Below are 27,302 nucleotides of genomic sequence, written 5' to 3' on the forward strand. Positions count from 1 at the left end.
CAGGTCACAATTACTACATCATAGGCACTCAGAGAGTCATCAATATGTTATCTGTGGTGTTACATAGGACTGCAGGTGACATCTACTACATTATCTGTACTCAGTGTTACCACTGTGTTATCTGTGGAGTTCCTGTGAATGCAGCTTTGAAGGTGACTAGAGTATATTTCCAGAAGCACGTTTCCCGTCCTCTATGGAGATGATTTTCGGTGCGGACTCTTCCCCGCGGTTTCTGCTGCTGAACGTATCAATCACCGGCGCAGACACTGCAATCACCCAGCAAATGTTTAAGGTGCTGCTTGTCTGGAGCCACAGACGTTCTTCCTCTGGGGTGAATTACTTCTTTGCTGAATGGCCCCATTAAGGCTCGGATTGGTTGCACCATTGTTTTCCAGTAATAATATATGTCCTTGTGCTTGTGACCTGCGTCGTGGCGTTCGCTGCTCCTCGCTAACAGCCGCCCGGCTCCCAAATGACTTGTGTGTCTTGTACCCATTTACTACGCAAACTCTGCTGAGAGAAGGACATAAAATTTCCAGCGACGACAGCGGCAATGCTGAACACACGAGTCTACAGGAAAGATGGCGGTGGGCAGGACAGCCCTGTAATCTCTGGTTTAATAATGCCATAAAGACTTAAAGGGGCAATGTCCAGCCTATGGAAATAATCATTGCCTAATAATAAATTCTCCAACTTTCTAATAAATGTAGGGTCATTATTGCAATTGCCTCTTTTTTTCCCAATTTTTTTCTTGTTTTATGGCTTTTTTTGTGTTTTGAGCTAAATTATTCTTTTACAGGACGTCTCCAAGAGAATGTAATAAACTAGCTCCTATTTTTATGTAATTCAATTGGCAGCCCATCCTAGTCAAGCGTCAAGATGGGCTGCAGTCTAGAGAAACACACACCAGTGTCTCAACTGGCAGAGGAGCAGTAAAGAGAACGAGGAGCAATGCAGTGACATCAGAAAAAATAAATCTTCACATTGGCTGACTAAGCGGAGAAGCAGGACTGTGACATCAGAAGAAATAAATCTTCACCTCGGCTGATTAAGGGCAAAGTCTCCATACTCAGTCAGCCGAGGAGAAGATTTATTTCTTTTGATGTCACAGCCCTGCTCCTTGTTCTCTTGTACAGCTCCTCTGCCAGTTGAGACACAGGTATGTGTTTCTCCAGACTGCAGCCCACCCTGAAACTTGACTAGGATGGGCTGCCAATTGAATGACATAATGGGGGACATTTTATTGCATTCTTGGAGACTGTGCTTATTTTGAAGTCTGTTTCATGAAGATGAAAATACATGAAGTTTTCTAAGCCAGAAGTTTGTGGTCTATTATTTTTTTTGTAAAAAAATGCTACATTTTTTGTGTAAATTTATTCTAGTAACCCCTGGAAAGATTTTTCGTATCTCCTTCCTGAAATTATAAGAAGCATAAATCTCCTGTCCTGGGCTCCAGACTCATTGCTCTACCTACTCCGATACATTGTAGCAAACCCTCAGGAGTGTGACAAATCCAAGATTGTGTGAAATACTTCACTTGTACTGCAAGAAAATCAAAACTGTACCCAGGAATTTATGAAAAAACTCAACATGTTAAAAAATACTGAAGACTTGTCATTTTTTGTATTGTTCTAGTGGATTTAAAATACAAGAGAATCCTAAAATCCACCGTTTTGTGTATGAAGCTCCTGTACGGAGCAATGTACCTGTAGAGTAGGCAGTGGAGTAGCACGAGTGCAGGAGAAGAATACGCGCTGGGCCCATTCATGAATACGTTTCCACCCATTTTTGGCACGATTTCCCCTCATTTAGGGACTTTCTGACTTGCGACAAATTCATCAAACAATTTGCGCCTTTTATTATATGTCATCTTTTGTGGGTTCGTTTTCTCATTTTTATATCAATGCGGGTTTTCTGATGTTTTAGACTAATTCATGAACATTGATTTGGAAATGAAGAAATCAGGCCCAGTGGGTTTGTACTCTGCAAGTGCAGAGACATAGCTCAGCATGAATGTTGTATACACAAAACGGGAAAAGATTTTATTTTTTTATCAAACCATTATTAAATTTGCTTCACGTGTTATTTTGGTTTATTGGAGCAGTAACAAAGCGCTGAAGAAGTTTACACGTCCTTTACCACAGCCCTGATGACTCAAGGAGAGCTCAGCCGTCTCGCTCCATGTCTGGTATTTCACCTTTTTACATTTCTTATAATTAAGCTTTGAAATTGTAGCCAGAAAGCGTGCGCTGATGAAGAAATTGACCGCGATCAGACCCAGTGCTGCTCATGCGCCCCCCACCCCCGGCCATAAACGGATTCCAAACATGAGATTCTCTAACAAGGAGCAGATCGGGGGCGTCCTGGAGAACGGCCCATGAGGGATTTACAGGAAGACGAGCCACGGCCAAGTCACTGGGGCCGGAGGGGAGAGAGGTCTTGTTTTCGCCATTGTTCTAATCTTCTCATTACTGGAAGCAGTTTGGTTACAAGTTATTGGAATCGCTGAAGTGTCAGAGACCCGAATACTGTTGCATCCCGGATTATGGGTTCTCCGGGGGGATGTAACAATTTACCATAATTATTATGCTGTGTGCACACATTGCCGACTTGGTGCATTTTTAGAGTGTTTTTTCTTGCAGATTTTTTAGATAAACTGAAGCAATCCTGATGTCACTAAAGTGAATGAGAGAACTGAAGTGTCATTCACACGTTGAGTATTTTTGACTTGCAGATTTGGTGCAGAAAATAATCTTCTGCGTGACATTTCTCTGTGCGGTAATCAATAAAAACACATGGAAAAAACACACCAAATATGCACATTTCTGTAGCTGCTTTTTTTTCTGCCAAGAGATGCAGAAACGTTGCAGAGATTTTACTCAATGTGTGCACAGAAACATATTGGTACATTTATAGAGGCTCAAATGGAAAAATGTAACAATTTATAATGGAAGTCAGCAAAGGATGTGTGCGAACAAAGAGCGGAGTGCGGCACAAGGAGACGTACAGAGCGCGGCACAAGGATACGTATGGAGGACGGCACAAGGATACGTATGGAGGGCGGCACAAGGATACGTATGGAGGGCGGCACAAGGGGAAGTATGGAGGGCGGCACAAGGGGAAGTATGGAGGGCGGCACAAGGGGAAGTATGGAGGGCGGCACAAGGGGAAGTATGGAGGGCGGCAGAAGGAGGAGAATGGAGGGCGGCACAAGGAGGAGAATGGAGGGCGGCACAAGGGGAAGTATGGAGGGCGGCACAAGGAGAAGTATGGAGGGCGGCACAAGGAGAAGTATGGAGGGCGGCACAAGGAGAAGTATGGAGGGCGGCACAAGGGGAAGTATGGAGGGCGGCACAAGGGGAAGTATGGAGGGCGGCACAAGGGGAAGTATGGAGGGCGGCACAAGGGGAAGTATGGAGGGCGGCACAAGGAGACGTATGGAGGGCGGCACAAGGAGACGTATGGAGGGCGGCACAAGGAGACGTATGGAGGGCGGCACAAGGAGACGTACAGAGCGCGGCACAAGGATACGTATGGAGGACGGCACAAGGATACGTATGGAGGGCGGCACAAGGATACGTATGGAGGGCGGCACAAGGGGAAGTATGGATGGCGGCACAAGGGGAAGTATGGAGGGCGGCACAAGGAGATGTATGGAGGGCGGCACAAGGAGAAGTATGGAGGACAGCACAAAGAGAAGTATGGAGCGCAGCACGAGAAGTATGGAGCGCGGCACAAGGAGAAGTATGGAGGACAGCACAAGGAGAAGTATGGAGGGCGGCACAAGGAGAAGTATGGAGGGCGGCACAAGGGGAAGTATGGAGGGCGGCACAAGGGGAAGTATGGAGGGCGGCACAAGGGGAAGTATGGAGGGCGGCACAAGGGGAAGTATGGAGGGCGGCACAAGGGGAAGTATGGAGGGCGGCACAAGGGGAAGTATGGAGGGCGGCACAAGGGGAAGTATGGAGGGCGGCACAAGGAGGAGAATGGAGGGCGGCACAAGGGGAAGTATGGAGGGCGGCACAAGGAGAAGTATGGAGGGCGGCACAAGGAGAAGTATGGAGGGCGGCACAAGGGGAAGTATGGAGGGCGGCACAAGGGGAAGTATGGAGGGCGGCACAAGGGGAAGTATGGAGGGCGGCACAAGGGGAAGTATGGAGGGCGGCACAAGGGGAAGTATGGAGGGCGGCACAAGGAGAAGTATGGAGGGCGGCACAAGGAGACGTATGGAGGGCGGCACAAGGAGACGTATGGAGGGCGGCACAAGGAGACGTACAGAGCGCGGCACAAGGATACGTATGGAGGACGGCACAAGGATACGTATGGAGGGCGGCACAAGGATACGTATGGAGGGCGGCACAAGGGGAAGTATGGAGGGCGGCACAAGGGGAAGTATGGAGGGCGGCACAAGGAGGAGAATGGAGGGCGGCACAAGGGGAAGTATGGAGGGCGGCACAAGGAGAAGTATGGAGGGCGGCACAAGGAGAAGTATGGAGGGCGGCACAAGGGGAAGTATGGAGGGCGGCACAAGGGGAAGTATGGAGGGCGGTACAAGGGGAAGTATGGAGGGCGGCACAAGGGGAAGTATGGAGGGCGGCACAAGGGGAAGTATGGAGGGCGGCACAAGGAGAAGTATGGAGGGCGGCACAAGGAGAAGTATGGAGGGCGGCACAAGGAGAAGTATGGAGGGCGGCACAAGGAGAAGTATGGAGGGCGGCACAAGGAGAAGTATGGAGGGCGGCACAAGGAGACGTATGGAGGGCGGCACAAGGAGACGTATGGAGGGCGGCACAAGGAGACGTAAGGAGGGCGGCACAAGGAGACGTATGGAGCGCGGCACAAGGAGACGTATGGAGCGCGGCACAAGGAGACGTATGGAGCGCGGCACAAGGAGACGTATGGAGCGCGGCACAAGCAGAAGTATGGAGGACAGCACAAAGAGAAGTATGGAGCACGGCACAAGGAGAAATATGGAGAGCGGCACAAGGAGACGTATGAAGCGCGGCACAAGGAGACGTATGAAGCGCGGCACAAGGAGACGTATGAAGCGCGGCACAAGGAGAAGTATGGAGGACAGCACAAAGAGAAGTATGGAGTGCGGCACAAGGAGAAGTATGGAGAGCAGCACAAGGAGGAGTATGGAGGGAGGAACAAGGAAAAGTATGGAGGGCGGCACAAGAAGTATGGAAAGCGCAACAAGGAGAAGTATGGAGGGCGGCACAAGGAGATGTATGGAGGGCGGCACAAGGAGAAGTATGGAGGACAGCACAAAGAGAAGTATGGAGCGCAGCACGAGAAGTATGGAGCGCGGCACAAGGAGAAGTATGGAGGACAGCACAAAGAGAAGTATGGAGCGCGGCACAAGGAGAAGTATGGAGAGCAGAACAAGGAGGAGAATGGAGGGAGGAACAAGCAAAAGTATGGAGGGCGGCACAAGAAGTATGGAGAACGCAACAAGGTGAAGTATGGAGGGCGGCACAAGGAGGAGTATGGAGGGCGGCACAAGGAGAAGTATGGAGGGCGGCATAAGGAGAAGTATGGAGGGAGGAACAAGGAAAAGTATGGAGGGAGGAACAAGGAGACATATGGCGCGCGGCACAAGGAGACATATGGCACGCGGCACAAGGAGACATATGGCGCGCGGCACAAGGGGATGTGAAGCACAAAGATGTATACCGTGTGACACAAAGAGACATATAATGAGTGGACATACAGCAGGAAAATTACACTGTGTACTAAAGAGCGCGCATCATCCATGTGCACAACAGGCAGCCAACAGACCAATGTTCATCAGTGGGTACATTATATTTATATGAGCCTTTACCTTGCACCATCTTTGTTCACTATATGGCCAAAAGTGTGATAAAAAATACACCGCTACAAGATGTACGCTCTCCATATAAAATGTACGCCACTCCACATAAGATATATGCCGCTCTCTATATGATGTGTACCGCATAAGGTGGAATATCTGAGCAGTGGGACAAGTTTTATTTAAGTGTCCGATGCGAAAAAATAACAGTAATAAAAGACCTATAAAATAATCTCGGGCTGCGCCATTAACCGGCAGCGAGTGACTTGAGCGCTGAGTATTCGCTAATCTCATCTCTCGGATGTGGCGGCCGCAGCCTCCAGGACATTAACACCAACGTCCAACTTCATTGTACAGAAAAATTAACGAGCAGAACAAACTAGGCGATAAAAAAAGCCGCCATGTCTCCAGATAAAAGAAAAGACTAAATTTACATTCTCTTCATGAGAGGAAGTAAAAATAGCGAGAAATGCGACAATTTATAAAGTCCTGGGGAGGGGAAATAAATCAAGGCCCTGATATGTGGCGACAACTCGGATCAAGTGGAAACAACGACTATTATACTTTATATATAACAACAACAAATAGGACGGTTCCAGAATCACAATAAACTCAAAACCAGTCCTCAGCGATGTGCACTATGGAGCAGCGATGTATACCAGGCAGCACCGCCACCAGGCAGCAACATGTACCAGGGAGCGCCACAGCTAGACAACGATGTGTACTAGGGAGTGCCACTGCCAGGTAGCGATGTGTACCAGGGAGCGCCGCACCCAGGCAGTGACATGTACCAGAGAGTGCTGCCACCAGGTAGCAACATGAACCAGGGAGTGCCACCACCAGGAAGTGACATGTACCAGGGAGAGCCACCACCGGGCAGCGACATGCACCAGGGAGCACCACGTCAGCAGCGACACGTAGCAGGGAGCACCACGCCAGCAGCGACATGTACCAGGGAGCACCACGCCAGCAGCGACATATACCAGGGAGCACCACGCCAGCAGCGACATATACCAGGGAGCACCACGCCAGCAGCAACATGTACCAGGGAGTGCCATCATCAGGCAGCGACATTAACCAGGGAGCGCCACCACCAGGAAGTGACATGTAGCAGGGAGCACCACGCCAGCAGCGACATGTACCAGGGAGCACCACACCAGCAGCATGTTCCAGGGAGCACCACGCCAGCAGCGACATGTACCAGGGAGCACCACGCCAGCAGCGACATATACCAGGGAGCACCACGCCAGCAGCGACATGTACCAGGGAGTGCCATCACCAGGCAGCGACATTAACCAGGGAGCGCCACCACCAGGAACTGACAAGTAGCAGGGAGCACCACGCCAGCAGCGACATGTACCAGGGAGCACCACGCCAGCAGCAACATGTACCAGGGAGTGCCATCACCAGGCAGCGACATGAACCAGGGAGCGCCACCACCAGAAGTGACATGTACCAGGGAGCGCCACCACCAGGCAGTGACATGTACCATGAAGCACCACGCCAGCAGCGACGTGTACGAGGTAGAGCCACTACAAGACTGTAACATTTACAGAAAGTGCCACCGCCAGGTCATCCTGATCCTGGCACAGACCTGCGGTTTTCAACCTTACCTCTACTGCCTTGATGTTCGGTTACATTTTACTTCCACTGATGCATTACATCAATGACGACTATGCGGTTCCCCTGCTGCATCTAATGTATCACTCCATCACCACCAGCGTCATTCCCGCAGCGCATGCTGCCACCAGCGAAGCCAACAACATGTTTTCCAAAAATGTGATTAAAGGGTTATTGTCCAAAAATCACGTTAACTTATCGGATAGGGGATACCGTAACTTGCTGATTACTGTGGGTCCGACTGAGAACATACAAACTGCAGGTCCTTGGGAGGATCCAAACCCAGGACCTCTGCACTGAAAAGCAATAGTACTAACCACTGAGCCACTATATAGTGCTATCCACTGAGCCGCAGTACAGTCATTCTCTTTGATGGCTCAGTAGGACGAATGTGTAAGAATCAATATTGTCTCCACATTCAGTTTTCGAGAATACATGGATTGTCTTACCTAAATGCTACATTCAGCAGTAACAGTAAGGCTATGTGCCCACGTAGCGTTTTTCATGCAGAATATTCCTGAGCGGAAACGCACACCCTCTTCCCGGGAAAACGCATGCATTTTATGAAGCGCTTTTGTAAGCGTTTTTGACTCTTTTGTTAAGCGTTTTCCTATGCGTTTTTGCAATACAATTGAATGTATGCGGAAACGCTGCTTTCCTGCAAAATTAATAAACATGCTGTGTTTTTTCCGCTTAGCGTTTCCGCAGCGGTAAAAAAAAAACGCACCATTAGCACAACATGTGCGGATTCCATTATATTACATTGTATGCTTTTCTTAAGCATTTCTGCAGCAGAAATGCGCGTCTAAAAGCGCTGCGGAAACGCTTAAAAAACGCAACGTGGGCACACAGCCTAAAAGTTTTTTCATAATTGGAGAAACTTATAAAAATGTCCACTGAGTCCAGACTGCACCATCCAAGCCCCAATATTGGAGGTAACTGGATGTGAATAGAGGACACAACAGTAAGTGGATACAATGTGTCAATGATGATCAGGAAACCTGGATATCTTCTGAAGTGGAGAACAGTTCAGGTCCAAAAAGAATCTGCGTCCATGAGAACTAATCCGCGTATATTGCACGCTGCGGCTCGCCTGTGAAGACCTCCGCAGCTCGTCCTCCCTGGTACTAATGGGGGTCTCTGCGGGTTTCCATTGAGTTGTGTTAGAAGAACAAGGACATCTTAGATGTTCGTGTGAAGAAGCGGCGAAACAAAAACATTCAAAAGGAGATAAAGTAATAAGTAAATGATGGCGGCTCGGCGCCGCCGGTGACGGAGGAGTCATTTCATGCGATTAGAGAATAATCATCAAAAACTTCACTACACAAATAAAGACATTTTTTGTTTTTAATGAGAAGCCGTTTACGATCAACTGTTCTGGAGACGAAGGAATTAAGAAAACAAATTCACGTGGACGCGGCGGCGTTACGCCAAACAAATTGCTTCAATAATTCATTAAGTTCAAAGCGGATTTCCAGAAAGAACAAGACAGAACCTTGCGCCTGATGGCTGCGGCGCCATTAGCTTCTTTAAGGGGTTAATTTAGTCAAAGGCACTGAGGTTTCTAAAACCATGCACAATGGCCCAGAACTTCAGCTCTGCTGTGATTACAGAATGAGCAAGGGGCGATCTCACGTCACAGCGCAGATCTACTCTAGTTACAGAGCTGCAACCACGATGTGCAGGCTTCCTATACAATGCCTGGAGTAAAGACTACGTCATGTGAAGCTTAACCAGCAGGGCAATGTGCTCTGCAGCTAGGACCAGTGAGGAGCCAGCAGAATTGTGAATGCAGCTGTGGAGGCGATTTAGGGAGCTGAAAGTAACTAAATCAGACCCTATTATGTTTAGGTTACACACCCACCCCGAGCCAGCGCCACATCTCCCTCCAGCTGGACTGGCAAGGATAGGTGATCTCCTGTGCAGGGCACAGGACCACTTAGCTTGCAGGGCCCTTTATTTAAAGGGCCAGCTCACCTCAATACCAGGTCTAGGTGTTGCTTTTTCTGAACTCGGATGTATTATCAAAGCCTGATCTTAGACCTGCTATAAGCTGAATTTTCACAAACAATTCTGTAGGATTATCTTCTGTGTTATACACAACCAGTGCCAAACCATAGATTGCCTGACAACCCTACTGACCACCGTGACTGTACATCATACCCAACCCTCGTATGTTTTCATTTGCAAGCCCTTAATACCCGACTATCCTCCAGACCGCAGGTACTGTACTTCCTACTCAAATCTGCTATGCCAGTACTGCACCATCTACTCACATCTGCTATATCAGTACTGTACCACCTACTCACCTTTGCTATATCAGTACTGTATCACCTACTCACCTCTGCTATATCAGTACTGCACCACCTTCTCACCCCTGCTATATCAGTACTGTATTACTTACTCACCTCTGCTATATCAGAGCCGTACCATCTACGCATCACTGCTATATAAGTACTGTACCACCTTCTCACCCCGCTATATCACTACTGTATCACTTACTCACCTCTGCTATATCAGTACTGTTTTACTTACTCACCTCTGCTATATCAGTGCCGTACCATCTACTCACCTCTGCTATATCAGTGCCGTACCATCTACTCACCTCTGCTATATCAGTACTGTATCACTCACCTCTGCTATATCAGTACTGTATCACCTACTCACCCCTGCTATGTCAGTGCCGTACCATCTACTCACATCTGCTATATCAGTACTGTACCACCTTCTCACCTTTACTATATCAGTACTGTATCACCTACTCACCTCTGCTATTTCAGTACTGTACCACCTTATGATCCCTGCTATATCAGTACTGTATCACTTACTCACCTCTGCTATATCAGTACTGTACCACCTTATCACCCCTGCTGTATCAGTGACGTACCATCTACTCACCTCTGCTATATCAGTGCCGTACCATTTACTTACCTCCACTATATCAGTACTGTACCACCTGATACAACAGGTACAGGCTGTAATAATGGAGACGGCTTAGTGCGGCAGGGAGGAGAACATAAGGCAATTACCCCAATACAATGCAGCATCGCTCCTATATTGCACACGGATTACAGCTCTGGAGGTCGGAGAGACCATTTTTCCTACAGAGGATCCCTCCGTTAGCGCTTCTCAGACGTTATGGAGAAAGGCTCAGGCATAAGAGGGGTTAAATACATTCAACTTCAGAAACAACGTCCTTCTTTATTGAGCAAAACAAATATGTCGCTCCGGAAAGAAAATGAGACATTTATATCAAAGTAGGAAAAAAACCGCCGTCTTCACAATAAAAATGCTGCGTCATGGAAAAACTTCAGGCCGGAGTTTTGTGAACGCTGCATTTTGTATATTACACTGTCAGTCTTCATTCACTACCTGCCAGAGCTGTCAGTCACCCGGCGATCAGGATCTAAGAGACGATCGCAACAATAATACTGCTGGCCGAGCAGTATCTGCGGAAAAGTAATGAAGAAATCCTCCGACAAACTGAGACAAGGGCGATGCCGCGCTCTGCAGCAGCACGGGCCAGGATGTAAGAGTGCTGAAATACTCTGTGCTGCTGCGACCCTGCTCCGTCCAGCATGTAACTCTCAGTCTATGACATCAGGACATACATCTCCTGAAATACTCTGTGCTGCTGGGACCCTGCACCCTCCAGTATGGAACTCTCAGTCTCTGACATCAGGACAAGCCCCTCCTGAAATACTCTGTGCTGCTGGGGATCCTACTCCTTCAGGCCAGCACAATCCTCTCCTGTGTACCTTTCAGCCTGTGACCTCCCACAACATCAGTACTACTCTCCTGAAATACTCTGCGCTGCTGAGAGAAACGGCATTTCTGCAAACTTCCCATTGGATCAGCACACCTCTTTCCTGAAATACTCTGTGCTGCTGGGACCCTGCACCCTCCAGTATGGAACTCTCAGTCTCTGACATCAGGACAAGCCCCTCCTGAAATACTCTGTGCTGCTGGGGATCCTACTCCTTCAGGTCAGCACAATCCTCTCCTGTGTACCTTTCAGCCTGTGACCTCCCACAACATCAGTACTACTCTCCTGAAATACTCTGCGCTGCTGAGAGAAACGGCATTTCTGCAAACTTCCCATTGGATCAGCACACCTCTTTCCTGAAATACTCTGTGCTGCTGGGACCCTGCACCCTCCAGTATGGAACTCTCAGTCTCTGACATCAGGACAAGCCCCTCCTGAAATACTCTGTGCTGCTGGGGATCCTACTCCTTCAGGCCAGCACAATCCTCTCCTGTGTACCTTTCAGCCTGTGACCTCCCACAACATCAGTACTACTCTCCTGAAATACTCTGCGCTGCTGAGAGAAACGGCATTTCTGCAAACTTCCCATTGGATCAGCACACCTCTTTCCTGAAATACTCTGTGCTGCTGGAGGCCTTTCTGTGACCTCATTGGACACACTGTTGTTCTTGGTGGCTTTCGCGGCGGCTTCTGTGGCAGAACAAGATGAGAGCCATAACAGTGAGAAGAACGCGTGTCTGTTGGCTCGGGAGTTAAGACCAATGGCAATTGAAAGGCGTCCAAAATCAATTTACACGAGATAATAAATTCCGCCTTCGGAGGTAGAAAATCTCGGTTTTGCGGCCTCTCGGTGGCGGTGATTTGTAAGCAGCGCTGGCTGGGATCCCACCGGCCGTGGCTCTTCTATGCAGCCGCGCCATAAAGCTTAATTGTATTTCTATACACTTAAATCCACGCTTTGTGCGGTCACGGCCATCTCTTCTGCCGATACTGAGCAGCGAGACCCCCGTCCTCGTTATTTACAGGCGATGCTGCAGATTCCTGGACACAATACTTGGCAGAAAGTCGTCGGATTCTTTGGTAAATCATCGGTTACAACTTGATAATGTTTTACGGGCGGCGTGTAAAAAAAAAAGCGACCAAGCGTCTATGGAGGATTTTAGATTTTCTGCGTCATTGGAGGCGGTATTCAGATCCCACATTTACACAGGGGGTGCTGCTATCAACACCCCCTGAATATTGAGGTCAGAGCTGAAACCCCTCTCTGGGAATGAACGGATACAATGTAGCAGCGTTCTCCAGATCCGCTCTCATCCAAGAAGCCCAGAAGAAGTTGCTCTTCAGAAGAAGATGCGTGCTTTACCAGGCAGTGTAACAAAGGGTCCTTGGTGGTCCCGGATCCGACACAATATTGGGTATATTCCCTCGTATAAGAGGATCTCATCAGTCCAGTTGGAGATTTTGGATAAAATTTAATTTCCTGAATGACTTTTGTTGAATCCAAAAACCTGTCTGTGGCAGTGAGAAAAAGTATAGAAGTGACATCCCAAAAACACCTATGATGTGACCCCCTGATAGCTGATTGGAAGAGGAAACATCTGGGGACCACCAGCATCACCTTTGAGCCGCATCATACAACAGGGGGTTTACTCCAAAGCTAAAAACGTGGCGTCGAAATGTCAAGAAATTTAGGAGTTTTGGATAAAAGGAGACAAAGCATAGACACTGCCCACGAGCGGCCGACCCAGACAGATGGGGCCCCTGTGCAAGCACAGTATACGGGTACTCTGCTGTGGCTGTGACAGACAGGCCTGTGGAGTCGGTAAGCCAAACCTCCGACTCCTCAATTTCCATGACACTGACTCCACAGCCCTGGTTACAGAAGCTGCCTGCTGCTTTGGAGGTGTATGTAGCCCCCTCTTGCACACAGGTTCTACCAATGGTTTATCGCCCTTGCAGCCTTCACCAGACAGAAAAAGAACCAAAAATGTAACACACACAAGAATTCCCGTCATCCCCAACGAGCCACCAGCTCTGTATCTCTGATGGGGAGATTCAGTTCTCTCTCACAGCGGGAAGTCCCAGCACACTATCAAGCAAGCTCCTCTCTCCTGGAGTCTCTGGGGTCTCCCAATGCCCTGGGGGTGGGCTAAGCGCCCCGATGCCTGGCGCTAATTACTTTCCTCTCACACATAAGTACAAGTTTAAAAAAACGAGGAACGGCAGAAGTTTTCACGAATCCGCTCTTACAGATGTCAAGCGAGCCGACAGAACGATTAAAAAGCTCGGTGTCACAGAAACGGAACTTCAAACGCCGGCGCGCCACCGCTCTGCGCACATCAATGAGCCGGAGCCTTTAAGAACTGGCTGCGAGATGTAAGTGGCGCTCTCACACCCCATATGTAACGCGCTCTCTCTATAAATTGAATGTCGTCTTTATAAGCAGCAGAAAGGCGCCGCGTCCTTTCAAATGATTTTTTTTTAGGATAATTGTTTCTGCCGCAAACATCATTATTTATCCGTTTTGAAAACGAGCCAACTGCTCGCGGTTCAAATGCGCGGAAATCTTGGCACGCGACAGAGGAAATGTTAATCTCAAATATTTTTTTTCTTTTCAGAAGTAAAATGTTTTGCATCTTTTATTTATTTATTTATTTTTACACGGTTTTTATCAAGTTCTTATCTCAAAGCCGAGCCCGGCGTTCCTCTCCTATCTGAGATCAGCGCGCTACTTTATAATCAACACTTCTCAGCTCATTTAGGAACTTTTATAAAGGGAAACGCAGATCCCCAGCAGATGCAGCCACCTTTTACGTTCCTGTTTATACCTCGCTGAGCGTGGTCCCCGGGGACGGGGAAAAGGGGCTTTATGCTGCAGGAAAACACAAGGTTACCTTGTACAAAGCCGTAGCTGGCACCAAGGCTTTAGTTGACGACTGATTCTTTTTTTTTCTCTAAAGTTTAATGTAACACAGAAATTTCATGGAGATTTCCCTGGAAGTTTGTCAAACTTTCCGAACCGACTCCTAGAAACACATTAAGAGGTTAAACTCCTTGAACGATTGTAAAAGTGCGGCCGCGTCACGGAAGTGTTTATGTAAATGTATCCTACTTTTATGAATTATTTCCCCATAATTTGGAAATGAAGGGCTCGATACATCAATTGTGGGGGGTTTTAAGTCACTTTTCTTTCTTGATATATTCATTGTTGTTTTTTTTTAGCACCAATTTATTCATAATGAAGCAACTGGGTTTATGACTTTTGAACTAAATTAAAAAGGCTCTTTTGTCTTTTACCTTTTTTGCGCCTGTTTCATATCTGTTACAGTGTCGCACAGATCTCGAACATATGCACAAAACATTTCTAGCATGTAAAAGAAAAAAACAATGGAGGACACACAGGACAATGAACAAATATTTTAATCACCCTTTAAAAAGTCACAAAGAATGAATCAGCCGCATAAACCCGAGTGCACAATGGCAAAAAAAGAGAAAAAAGACAAACCAATAAACAAGTAGAAAAAAGACTTAAGTAAAAGAGCAACCAACAAAGAATTTGGTGCAAAACAAAGAAATACCATTAAACAGGAAAAACTGCAGAAAAATAGGTAAAAATTAAGAAATAAATCCGACCCAAAGTATTTTTGAGACATTGTTTTATATTTTGAACGTGACAACCATTTTCTCAACAGGTCGTCCTGGCGCTGACCCTTTACCGTTTTCTAGCTTAAACAGTCCGTTCGGTTTATTTAAACTCAGCATAAACCACTATAGGCCATGCTATATATCACAGACCTAACATATAGTCAGTAACACTTCACAGTACACGGCTTTAACTCACAGACACTAAACACACCAGACTAATCTTTGTCCAGTTACCGTGGGCGACCGCACGCCGTACCAATGTCTATCACAACTTTACTCCATGCCACATAACATTAGATTGCAGTCACTAAACACGATGATCCTCACTTCATCCAGTTACCGTGGGTGACCGCACAGTCCCTCATACTCTGGGTTACCTTCCTGGAGCTCCGTTCCTCATGCTGACTCCTTGTCAGTCCTAGGTTCCCGAAGAAGCTCCACTCCACACGCTGACTTGTTCCACAGGCCAAACTCAACATTCCAGACCCTCAGGAGGACGGTAACTTCCCCACCACAGTTAGCCGCCACAGGCTCTGCAGGTACCTGGTCTCACCCTGTGCTCTTCAGGAATCGGTCCACTCCTAGGTGCTTCCAACACAGAGACCATTCAGGTCCATGGCCTCACCATGTGCTCTTCAGGAATCTGTTCCACGCACAGGACCTTACAACACAGAGGCCATTCAGGACCTTACAACACCGAACATGTGACCCAACCACAGTCACATTATGTAGCTGAAACCATCCCCATAGGTGGGAGGTGTGTGTGGTTAGCCAGTCCAGCCCAGCTCTCCGGCTAACACTGTAAGCCCCCCTTTATAAACAAAAACAAGGCTCGTAGAACTACAGCTCCCAGAGCAACATTTCAGGCTTACAGCGCAGAGGACCTCCTCTGCTGCGACACATATCGGCCATTCACAACAATGCCGGTCACTGTCTCACACCGCTCTCTGTGGCTTCCAGTATAAGGGATGATACCTGGGGGCATCAATAACAACCTCAAAATAATGGTCTGTACTTAGAAAAAGGTAGAAGATTCCACCTCCCCGCCACCAAAATAACAACTACATACAATAAAAAAAAACAATAAAAAGTAGCCATTTTTTCCCCTGGATGACCCCTTTAATATTGGCATTAATCTTTATAAAAACAATATATATAAAAGTGCAAAAAGCATCCAGCCCAGATGGGAGTTGACCCCAAACACAGCCATTCTGATGCCTATTTTTCCCTCTCCTACACCAGGTGTTTGAGTGTCAGTCTTCACTATAACATTTGCATTCTATGTATGAAGCAGACAGCCCTGGATGAACAGCTCTACAGATGCAATTGCTGTTTTTCTGCATCACTCATGTGATGGATGCAGAAATCTTCCGTTGATTCCCGCTTTCATCTCTGCATTTATTTCACGCACCTGACTTGATCACACCCCTCTTGGACGACCCCTATAAAAAGAGATAATTATGGCTACTCCGAGAAAACGACCAAGACAATTATATTGGAATTTCTGTCAATGATCTGAGGCATTAACATAATCTCCTCCATGATGAAGATGCCATTGGTGTGTGAGCGCCACACAGATCAAGAGCACGAATACTTGGGTCAGTTCAATGAGGATCCGAGAAACGTAATTAACATTTATCAAAGTTACTAAGAAATGAAACCTGAGACAAATTGGTAACATTGTATCGCGAGACCTCACAGTGAGACAGATCAGCAACATTGTATCACGAGACTTCACAGTGAGACAGATCGGCAACATTGTATCACAAGATCTCACAATGAGACAGATCGGCAACATTGTATCATGAGATCTCACAGTGAGACAGATTGGCAACATTGTATCACGAGACTTCACAGTGAGACAGATCGGCAACATTGTATCATGAGGCCTCGCAATGAGACAGATCGGCAACATTGTATCACGAGGAATCACAACGAGACAGACTGGCAACATTGTATCACAAGACCTCACAATGAGACAGACCGGCAACATTGTATCACGAGATCTCACAAGGAGACTCACTGGCAACATTGTATCACAAGGCCTCACAATGAGACAGATCGGCAACATTGTATCAGAAGATCTCACAATGAGACAGATCGGCAACATTGTATCACGAAGAATCACAAGGAGACAGACTGGCAACATTGTATCACAAGACCTCACAATGAGACAGACCGGCGACATTGTATCACGAGATCTCACAAGGAGACAGATCGGCAACATTGTATCACGAGGCCTCACAATGAGACAGACTGGCAACATTGTATCATGAGGCCTCACAATGAGACAGACTGGCAACATTGCATCACGAGATCTCGCAATGAGACAGATCGGGAACATTGTATCTCGAGGCCTCACAATGAGACAGACTGGCAACATTGTGTCACAAGACTTCGCAATGAGACAGACTGGCAACATTGTATCACGAGATCTCACAAGGAGACTCACTGGCAACATTGTATGACGTGGCCTCACAATGAGACAGACTGGCAACATTGCATCACGAGATCTCGCAATGAGACAGATCGGCAACATTGTATCACAAGACCTCACAATGAGACAGACCGGCGACATTGTATCACGAGATCTCACAAGGAGACAGTTTGGCAACATTGTATCACGAGGCCTCATAATGAGACAGACTGGCAACATTGTATCACGAGATCTCGCAATGAGACAAGTCGGCAACATTGTATCCTGAGACCTCTCAATGAGACAGATTGGCCACATTGTATCACGAGACTTCGCAATGAGACAGACTGTCAACATTGTATCACAAGACTTCGCAATGAGACAGACTGTCAACATAGTATCATGAGATCTCACAAGGAGACTCACTGGCAACATTGTATGACGTGGCCTCACAATGAGACAGACTGGCAACATTGCATCACGAGATCTCGCAATGAGACAGATCGGCAACATTGCATCACGAGATCTCGCAATGAGACAGATCGGCAACATTGTATCACGAGACCTCACAATGAGACAGACCGACAACATTGTATCCTGAGACCTCGCAATGAGACAGACCATTGTATCATCACGTGAAATGTGCTGCTGAATGTTCTAGATCACAGTTGAACGCTCAATCCCAGATGTGTCGGTCGCCGGATACACAGATATTTGGTGCTTTGTGCTGTGAACAATGGAGAAAAATCCACAGCTTGTCCGAAAAATGTACAGAATTAGTGAATGGGAATTTTTGGCATGTATTGGAAAAACTTCAGAGCTGCATTCACAATTCTGCCATTTTTTTTTTTTATTAGAAACAGTCAGCATGCTCGATATCAGCAGATCCCGTCCTTAGTATGTGGTGTAAAGACAGCAAAGACAAGCAGGGCATGCTGCGAGATTTCTGCTCCGAAGCTGCAGAAGTGAAACTGCAACTGCAAAGCAAAAATCAGGCCGTGACAGACATTTATCAGAAAACTGCAAATCAAAAAAGTCAGACGAGAGTCGCACATTACATCGAGCATGGTCATCCTCCTTTACTTAATTAGCAACAATTAAAGAAAAAACAATAAGCTGTGTGATTTCTCGGAGGGAGGAGAATGGCGCTATGATGGATGCCGTGTGTTTTAACGGAACGTCTTCAGTTTTGCATTAGGCGTTGATGACGAGTTTCTCCCCGTTTTTTACCACTTTCCTCTTTTACACTCCATCTGGAGATATCACTGCACAGAAATCCGAAATATTTGTGTAACCTGCTGTCCCGGGAGGGATCACCGGACCCTCGTCACGGCTCTGTTGCACCTATTTCCAGATGATTTTGCCTTAATTCTTTTAGCTAACGTTGGGTCATTTTCATTTATCACCGCATGAAGCGGAGGCCGCAGGATCGCACCAGACGATGCTGCACCTGGAGCCCCCCAAGGATAAATCCCCTCCGGATCTCTGCTCCACCAGTCATCAGGCTCAAGCCTGGAGAATGTCCGATGAGCCAATGATCACGTCATATCAAGGGGGCGGGGCTGACAACCTCACATTACACAGGCTGGTTGTCGGCAGTGATGGATGACGACGAGCTGACGCTGAGGTTTGGCCCCCAGGATCGGCCGGGCCCCGGTCTTGTTCTCCTCGCTGTGTTCTCACATGTGTAAGTTACAGTGGAGACGGCGATTTATGACATGCCGCGCTATAAATCATTTTTAAAATCATGATGATGTTACTGAAAGCAGATGTGCGGACATATGCTCCCCGCCGCGGTGTGCCGCGCTCACTTCTCACTCCTAATAAATGGTGATCCTTTTGCTTTAGGTTCCAAGCTTAAAAAACAACAAACTAAAATTGGGGGCTGTAAGGGGGGGCACAGATTTATCACGGTTATTGTGTAATTTATGGATTTATTTCCCTTTATTCCTCGCTGCGATTCACATGCTCCGATAATGATTTCAGCATTGAGCGGTGAGAAATCTGCACACAGGAATTTTACAAAAACTTTACACTCCAGTCACATCCAAAGCTGCACTCACAATTCTCTGAAAGCTCCACATCTCCCACAATGCACTGCAGCACGGAGGACCCCGAGGTAACAGGAGCGCGCAGAACAGGGGACGCGGAAAAGACACCGCTCCAATAATGGATCCTGTCGGCTCAAACGTGGACAATTATTTACAGAGGTTTTTCCATTTTTGTTTTGCATTGTTACATCTTGAATTGTAGCTTCTGTGTGTAACGCCAGTGTCACCCCCAGAATATATATATTCCTTGTCATGAATGCTGCGAGTATCCGGTCCCGGACTGACATGTAAGCAGCGCGCGCAGAAAGTGCTGACGTGTCGGCTCCGTGTCAAGATTCCCATTTACCAAACTAAAGGCTAATCACATCTCACAGCGTCGTGAAGAGTCGATAGTCCTGAGCGCTGTGTGCGCCGCATAACAAGGACCCCGGATAACGAGATGTCACCTTGAACGCCGGGGACTGTGCAAACACTGAACAATCAAGTGATGGGACCAGGGGAGCGGTATAAGGGGGACGCAACATTTTGATGCTATACAGTCTTCATTCACTTCCCTTTTTCTAACACTATGTGTCGGGGTTGGATTAGACAGGGAGAAGTCATCAGATCCCCGATGTACAGGATATCACAGGGTTAGGGCTGAGAGTAGAAAACTGTTACATAAAAACTCCACAAAGAATATTTAGAAAAATAACAAAATATAACTTTTATTTTTTGCATTTTAGCAAAAAATCTGAAAAAATTAAGAGGTCGAAGCACAATAATTACTGCAGTATTTTCCTCAAGGTGCTTGATAAATAAAGGGGTCAATACTGGACTGGTGGAAGGGACTCAAGGACGGCGCTAATGGTCCAGGGCACTGGCGACCCCCGATGCATCACTGAAGGGGGTCATTCATAGGAAGCCCTGCTGCATTCCTGATGGGGGTCATTCATACAACCCCCACTTAATTACTGATGGGGGTCATTCATACGACCCTCACTTAATTACTGATATGGGTCATTCATATGACCCCCACTGCATCACTGATGGGGGTCATTCATAGTACCCCCACTTAATTACTGATGGGGGTCATTCATAGGACCCCCGCTGCATCACTGATGGGGGATATACATAGGACCCCTGCAGTATTACTGATGGGGGTCATTTGTAGCACCCCTGCTGCATTACTGATGGGGGTCATCCATAGGTGCATGAAAACTGCAAATATAAATGCTCTTCTGTTACTCCCGCAGTTTAAAGACTGGACCTGTACACACGGAGCTTCTTTGTGACTTGCGGATTTGGTACAGCTATATATAAATCTACATTACGTTGATTCTTTCAGCGTTTTTGCTGTATATTTCTCCCATAATAATGAGTGGGGAAAATCTGCAATAAAAAAGTGGCAAAAACTCGTCTATTTTATGCAGCGTTTTTCCTCTCAAGAGATGCAGAAATTTCTGCACCAAATACTTAACATGTGCACAGACTCTAAGGCTACTTTTACACATGCCGAGTATTTTGCGGCCCGTTTTTACAGGCTGTATTGTTGAGATTTTTGCGGTCTCCCGCAAATATGGGCCGCAAAAAACCCTCTCGGATTGCCGTTTATCCCTGTTGTAACAAACTGCAGGAAAAAAACGGCAATCCGCAAATATGGTGCACCGCAAAAACAAGCTACCGTTGTTTTTGCGGTACCATTGATTTAAACAGAGGCCGTGTCCGTGAGCCATGAAAAATATTGAGCAAGCTTGAGATTTTTTCACAGCCGTATATACGGCCCTCACAGCCATGTGGCACATGGCGGTCCAATGTATTTTTGCAGGCCGTTTTTGCGGCCCCATGGAAATCACGGCAAGTGTAAAAGAAGCCTAATGGCTGCAGTTTACGTTCTACACTGTAGACATTGTATCTACAATGTGTCACATTCGCTCAGTTTGTGTAACCACCATGGTTTATACTCACTATCGGCAAACAGGGATCTCAAATGAGTAGAGAAATGGAAAAGTCTCTTAGAAAGAACCAGAATGCTGCGCTTCACTCCCATCATCTCCCCATCACTATCTGGCTGACCAATTGTACATCGGTGTCGAACTAATCCGGCCGATCAAGGACACAGCGCTCTTCGCTCTCGTGCTTGTTGGCGAATGTCACTTTTTTGTCAGATTGTTGTTATTTGCATAAAGTGTAACAGGAAATGGTTTGGATTGTAGGTGATTATTCCCTTGTGCACAGCAAACCGGTGTGTGCACAGACAGCGAACGATGGTTGTATCAGTGTAATCATCCAACATAACCAGCAAGTGGAGCGACAATACCTGCGCGGCGGTGAGATGAGACCTGTGCGGCGGTGGGATGACACCTGTTCTGTGGTGGGATGAGACCTGCGCGGCCAGGGAATATTTTATATATTCAGGGGTAGATGATAACACAGATTTGGTGCCCAGGGGTCTCTTACCTTTCTCTTTCATCATCTTCTTTATACTGGGTCCAGTCTCTTGATCAGTGAGGTCTCCGTCTCGGGGTAATATGGCTGCAGAGAACGTTACGAGAGGTTAATAAGGGAATCTCGTAGCGTGTCATAAGAAAACACAGAGGAGAATCCATGGCGAAGGATGGTGGAGGGGGCAATCACAAAGGGGGCAAATTCTACCAGCAAAGTACGAGATCAGCATGGAGGACGGGGCAACAAGAAATGGATGAGACAGGGACGGCATTGTACAGGAGAAGGAGGAGGTGAGCTGTGACATCTTTGGAGAGGGTATCAAATGGTGGCAAGATTTGATATCTATATGGTACAGGCTTATAGACGACATTTTTGTTGTCTGGACAGGCACCAAGGACCAATTTGAAAGGTTTATTGTTGAGCTGAACATTAACAAGGTTGGTCTTGGCTTCAATTCAGAAATTCACAAGGACGAAATAGCATTATTAGATGTAAAAATTAAAAAAGAGCCAAAGGGGGGATTATCCACCTGCATCTACCGTAAACCAACTAGCACCAATAGCCTTCTACATTGGCAGAGCCATCATCCAATTCCATTCAAAAGAGGGATTCCCAAGGGTCAATTCCTGTGACTTAGGAGGAATTGTTCTGAGAGTGACATATTACACAGCCAAGCAGGTGATATGTACAATAGGTTTAGGGAGAAAGGCTATCCTAAACATGTTTTGGACACAGCATATAATTTTGAGGAAAAGGAGAAGAGACAACACCGTTTGCAGAAGCGCAATAGAGACATTCCTCCTGAGATCGTGAGAATAATAGGTACCTTTGACCAACATCAGAATGTTAGGGAAGTATTAATCAGACATTGGGATGTCCTTCGGATGTACCCGGATCTCAAGTACATTGTAGGTAAATGTCCAACACCGTGCAGGACGCTTGGCATTTGCCACAGAACACCAGGATTGGCACATTCGCCACTGGCACCCTGTACTCTTCACAGATGAAAGCAGGTTCACACTGAGCACATGTGACAGACGTGAAAGAGTCTGGAGATGCCGTGGAGAGCGATCTGCTGCCTGCAACATCCTTCAGCATGACAGGTTTGGCAGTGGGTCAGTAATGGTGTTAGGGGCATTTCTTTGGAGGGCCGCATGGTGTTGGGCTGTGAACACAACCCCCCATCTGTGGACGTCGGGCACTCAGACCATCCTCATGGAGTCAGTTTCTAACTGTTTGTGCAGACACATGCACATTTGTGGCCTGCTGGAGGTCATTTTGCAGGGCTCTGGCAGTGCTCCTCCTGTTCCTCCTTGCACAAAGGCTGAGGTAGCAGTCCTGCTGCTGGGTTGTTGCCCTCCTACGGCCCCCTCCACATCTCCTGGCCTGTCTCCTGGTAGCGCCTCCAGCCTCTGGACACTACGCTGACAGACACAGCAAACCTTCTTGCCACATCTCGCATTGATGTGCCATCCTGGATGAGCTGCACTACCTGAGCCACTTGTGTGGGTTATAGAGTCCGTCTCATGCTACCACGAGTGTGAAAGCACAACCAACATTCAAAAATGACCAAAACATCAGCCAGAAAGCATTGGTATTGAGATGTGGTATGTGGTCCCCACCTGCAGAAACACTCCTTTATAGAGTGTGTCTTGATAATTGCCAATAATTTCCATCTGTTGTCTACAGGGCTGTGGAGTCGGTGCTCATTTTGGTGGAGTCGGAGTCGGTATAAAATGGACTGACTCCGACTCCTAAAATATATAATAAATCGGTTACAGTAGTTCAATGCAGAATGTGCTGAATATTTTTTCATAGGAATTTGGGAAAGTTATGAAATGTCCTATAAATGGCTGTTCTATTCCTGATCTAAGGCTACATTCACACACAGCATTTTTCCTGCATTTTTTGAGGATACGTTTTTCAGCTGCAAAAGCAGATCAGCTTTTTAAAAATCCGCATCACCTGAAAGGTTTTTGAGCTCTTAGATAATGTTTTCAATAGCAAAAGCAGATTAGAAATCTGCTCTATCCATTTATCCATATCTGTCTATCCATATCTTATCTGTACCAAAAAGAATGAAAGCCGAGTAGCACACAGACTAAGGGTACCGTTAAACTTAGCGATGCATCAGCGATCCCGACAACGATATGGATCGCTGGTGCATCGCTAAGTGGTCGCTAGTGAGCTGCCACACATTCAGATCTCACCAGCGACATAGCAGGGGTCGGGGGTCGCTACTTACCTGTCAGACGCGGCGATCCTGACGTCCTCCCGCCCGCGTCCACGCGTCGCTCGTCGGCGCCACAGGAAGCCCAGCAGGAAGCGCCCGACGAGAAATGGTCCAGGACATTCTCGTGCGACCAGCGATGAGCAGCGGGGGAGCCGGTCGGAGGTAAGTATCAGACATAGCGATATCGCTAGCAATATCACCATAACGTCACAAAACCAGTGACGTTACAGCGATATTGCTAGCGATATCGCTATGTTTAACAGGGGCTTAACACTCCTTTTTTTAGCACCAGTCAGGTACACCTCACATCTGCCCAAAAGGACACCCAGGACAGGCATTGCTCGTCTTCAGTAACACATCAACATCAATTGATAGTTGGAATAAATAGACTGCATTCATCAGCACATCTTCTTAAGGTGCAGGCTTTATTTTCAAATGTAGGGGTGTGCAGTATGAGGTTCTGCAGCAGCTGAGGTGTGCAGTATGAGGTTCTGCGGAACAGTATGAGGTTCCCCCCCCCCATAGGTTTGATCCTGGATTTGCCCATGGTGTGAATGTAGCCTGAGGATCTAGGTTTTGTCTTAGCTGAGATAAGTCATAGTGTTATATAATAATAATAATCTTTATTTTTATATAGCGCTAACATATTCCGCAGTGCTTTACATTTTGCACACATCATCATCACTGTCCCCGATGGGGCTCACAATCTAAATTCCCTATTAGTATGTCTTTAGAATGTGGGAGGAAACCGGAGTGCCCGGAGGAAACCCACGCAAACACGGGGAGAACATACAAACTCCTTGCAGATGTTGTCCTTGGTGGGATTCGAACCCAGGACCCCAGCACTGCAAGGCTGCAGCGCTAACCACTGAGCCACCGTGCCGCCCATATATTGTGTATATATATATACACAATACAGACCAAAAGTTTGGGCACACCTCATTCAAAGAGTTTTCTTTATTTTCATGACTGACTATGAAAATTGTAGATTCACTCTGAAGGCATCAAAACTATGAATTAACACATGTGGAATTATATAATTAGCAAATAAGTGTGAAACAACTGAAAATACTGTATGTCTTATATTCTAGGTTCTTCAAAGTAGCCACCTCTAGCTTTGATTACTGCTTTGCACACTCTTAGCATTCTCTTCATGAGCTTCAAGAGGTAGTCACCAGAAATGCTTTTCACTTCACAGGTGTGCCCTGTCAGGTTTAATAAGTGGGATTTCCTGCCTTCTAAATGGGGTTGTGTTGTGAGAAGTCTGGTGGATACACAGCTGATAGTCCTACTGAATAGACTGTTAGAATTGGTATTATGGCAATAAAAAAGCAGCTAAGTAAAGAAAAACAAGTGGCCATAATTACTTTAAGAAATGAAGGTCAGTCAGTCCGAAAAATTGGGAAAGCTTTGAAAGTGTCCCCAAGTACAGTGGCAAAAACCATCAAGCGCTACAAAGAAACTGGTTCACATGAGGACCGCCCCAGGAAAGGAAGACCAAGAGTCACCTCTGCTGCGGAGGATAAGTTCATCCGAATCACCAGCCTCAGAAATCGCAGGTTAACAGCAGCTCAGATTAGAGACCAGGTCAATGCCACACAGAGTTCTAGCAGCAGACACATCTCTACAACAACTGTTAAGAGGAGACTTTGTGCAGCAGGCCTTCATGGTAAAATAGCTGCTACGAAATCACTGCTAAGGACAGGCAACAAGCAGAAGAGACTTGTTTGGGCTAAAGAACACAAGGAATGGACATTAGACCAGTGGAAATCTGTGCTTTGGTCTGATGAGTCCAAATTTGAGATCTTTGATTCCAACCACCGTGCCTTTGTGCGACGCAGAAAAGGTGAACGGATGGACTCTACATGCCTGGTTCCCACCGTGAAGCATGGAGGAGGAGATGTGATGGTGTGGGGGTGCTTTGCTGGTGACACTGTTGGGGATTTATTCAAAATTGAAGGCATACTGAACCAGCATGGCTACCACAGCATCTTGCAGGGGCATGCTATTCCATCCGGTTTGTGTTTGGTTGGACCATCATTTATTTTTCAACAGGACAATGACCCCAAACACACCTCCAGGCTGTGTAAGGGCTATTTGACCAAGAAGGAGAGTGATGGGGTGCTACGCCACATGACCTGGCCTCCACAGTCACCAGACCTGAACCCAATCGAGATGGTTTGGGGTGAGCTAGACCGCAGAGTGAAGGCAAAAGGGCAAACAAGTGCTAAGTATCTCTGGGAACTCCTTCAAGACTGTTGGAAGACCATTTCCGGTGACTACCTCTTGAAGCTCATCAAGAGAATGCCAAGAGTGTGCAAAGCAGTAATCAAAGCAAAAGGTGGCTACTTTGAAGAATCTAGAATATAAGACATATTTTTCAGTTGTTTCACTTTAATTACATAATTCCACATGTGGTAATTCATTGTTTTGATGCCTTCAGAATGAATCTACAATTTTCATAGTCATGAAAATAAAGAAAACTCTTTGAATGAGAAGATGTGTCCAAACTTTTGGTCTGTACTGTATATATGTAATCGATATTACACAGTGTATTACATATTTACAATTTATTACAGTTTTTTGTGTTCTACAGTTGTATTCCAATAAATAGATATTATGTTCTATCTAAATATCTTGATTATTGGATCATAGAAATGATGAAATGTCTGATGTTCACATTGTACTACAATACATTTTTCACTTAAATATAAGCAATATATGTGGGAGTCGGAGTCGTGGAGTCGGTGTAAGGGAAATTGAGGAGTCGGAGTTGCAGGTTTGGCTCGACTCCACAGCCCTGGTTGTCTATTCCGTTTCTACAACAGCATGTGATATTGATTGTCAATCAGTGTTGCTTCCTAAGTGGACAGTTTGATTTCACAGAAGTTTGATTTACTTGGAGTTATATTCTGTTGTTTAAGTGTTCCCTTTATTTTTTTGAACAGTGTATATTGTCCTGAGCATGCGCAATAATGATGCATTGTGTACAGGAGCGTGGCAGATTGTGTGAATATGAGTGTGCGCAGTTTTGAGTTATCTATAATACATCAGTGTTTTGGTACACTTCCGGGTTTACGTCTCATTGGGGTCCTTGTTGCGCTCCATTTTGAGTGTGCGCAGTAGTAGGATATCATTATGCCCACAAATCTGTTTTGTGAACATGGCGGTGCGTTCCCCCTTGAGTATGCGCACTGGAACATTTCTCATAATACACTATTGTGGCGCTCCATCGTCACGGCTCTGTGGTGACGCATTACACCTTGAGCATGTGCAGAGAGGCGATATTGGTATTACATCCCCGTTGTCCGGAAATGGAAGTAGGAGCCTTG

At 46.6% G+C, this 27,302-nt stretch overlaps 1 protein-coding gene across 7 annotated transcripts in view; it reads right to left on the minus strand.

Moving 5' to 3' along the window:
• DACH2 (dachshund family transcription factor 2) overlaps positions 1 to 27,302 on the minus strand; it is a 417,731-nt gene that overhangs the window by 48,791 nt on the left and 341,638 nt on the right. For 5 of the 7 annotated variants that reach the window (XM_073589884.1, XM_073589885.1, XM_073589879.1 and 2 more), the window contains one exon: positions 21,750 to 21,824. The exons of the other annotated variants lie outside the window; for them this stretch is intronic. In XM_073589884.1, the coding sequence (XP_073445985.1) occupies positions 21,750 to 21,824 (75 nt within the window). The remainder of the gene's footprint in view (positions 1 to 21,749; positions 21,825 to 27,302) is intronic. 7 annotated transcript variants of the gene reach the window in all.

This window comes from Dendrobates tinctorius, unplaced genomic scaffold, assembly GCF_039654945.1.
Source record: "Dendrobates tinctorius isolate UK_male_01 unplaced genomic scaffold, ASM3965494v1 ptg000114l, whole genome shotgun sequence".
Classification (NCBI taxonomy): domain Eukaryota; kingdom Metazoa; phylum Chordata; class Amphibia; order Anura; family Dendrobatidae; genus Dendrobates; species Dendrobates tinctorius.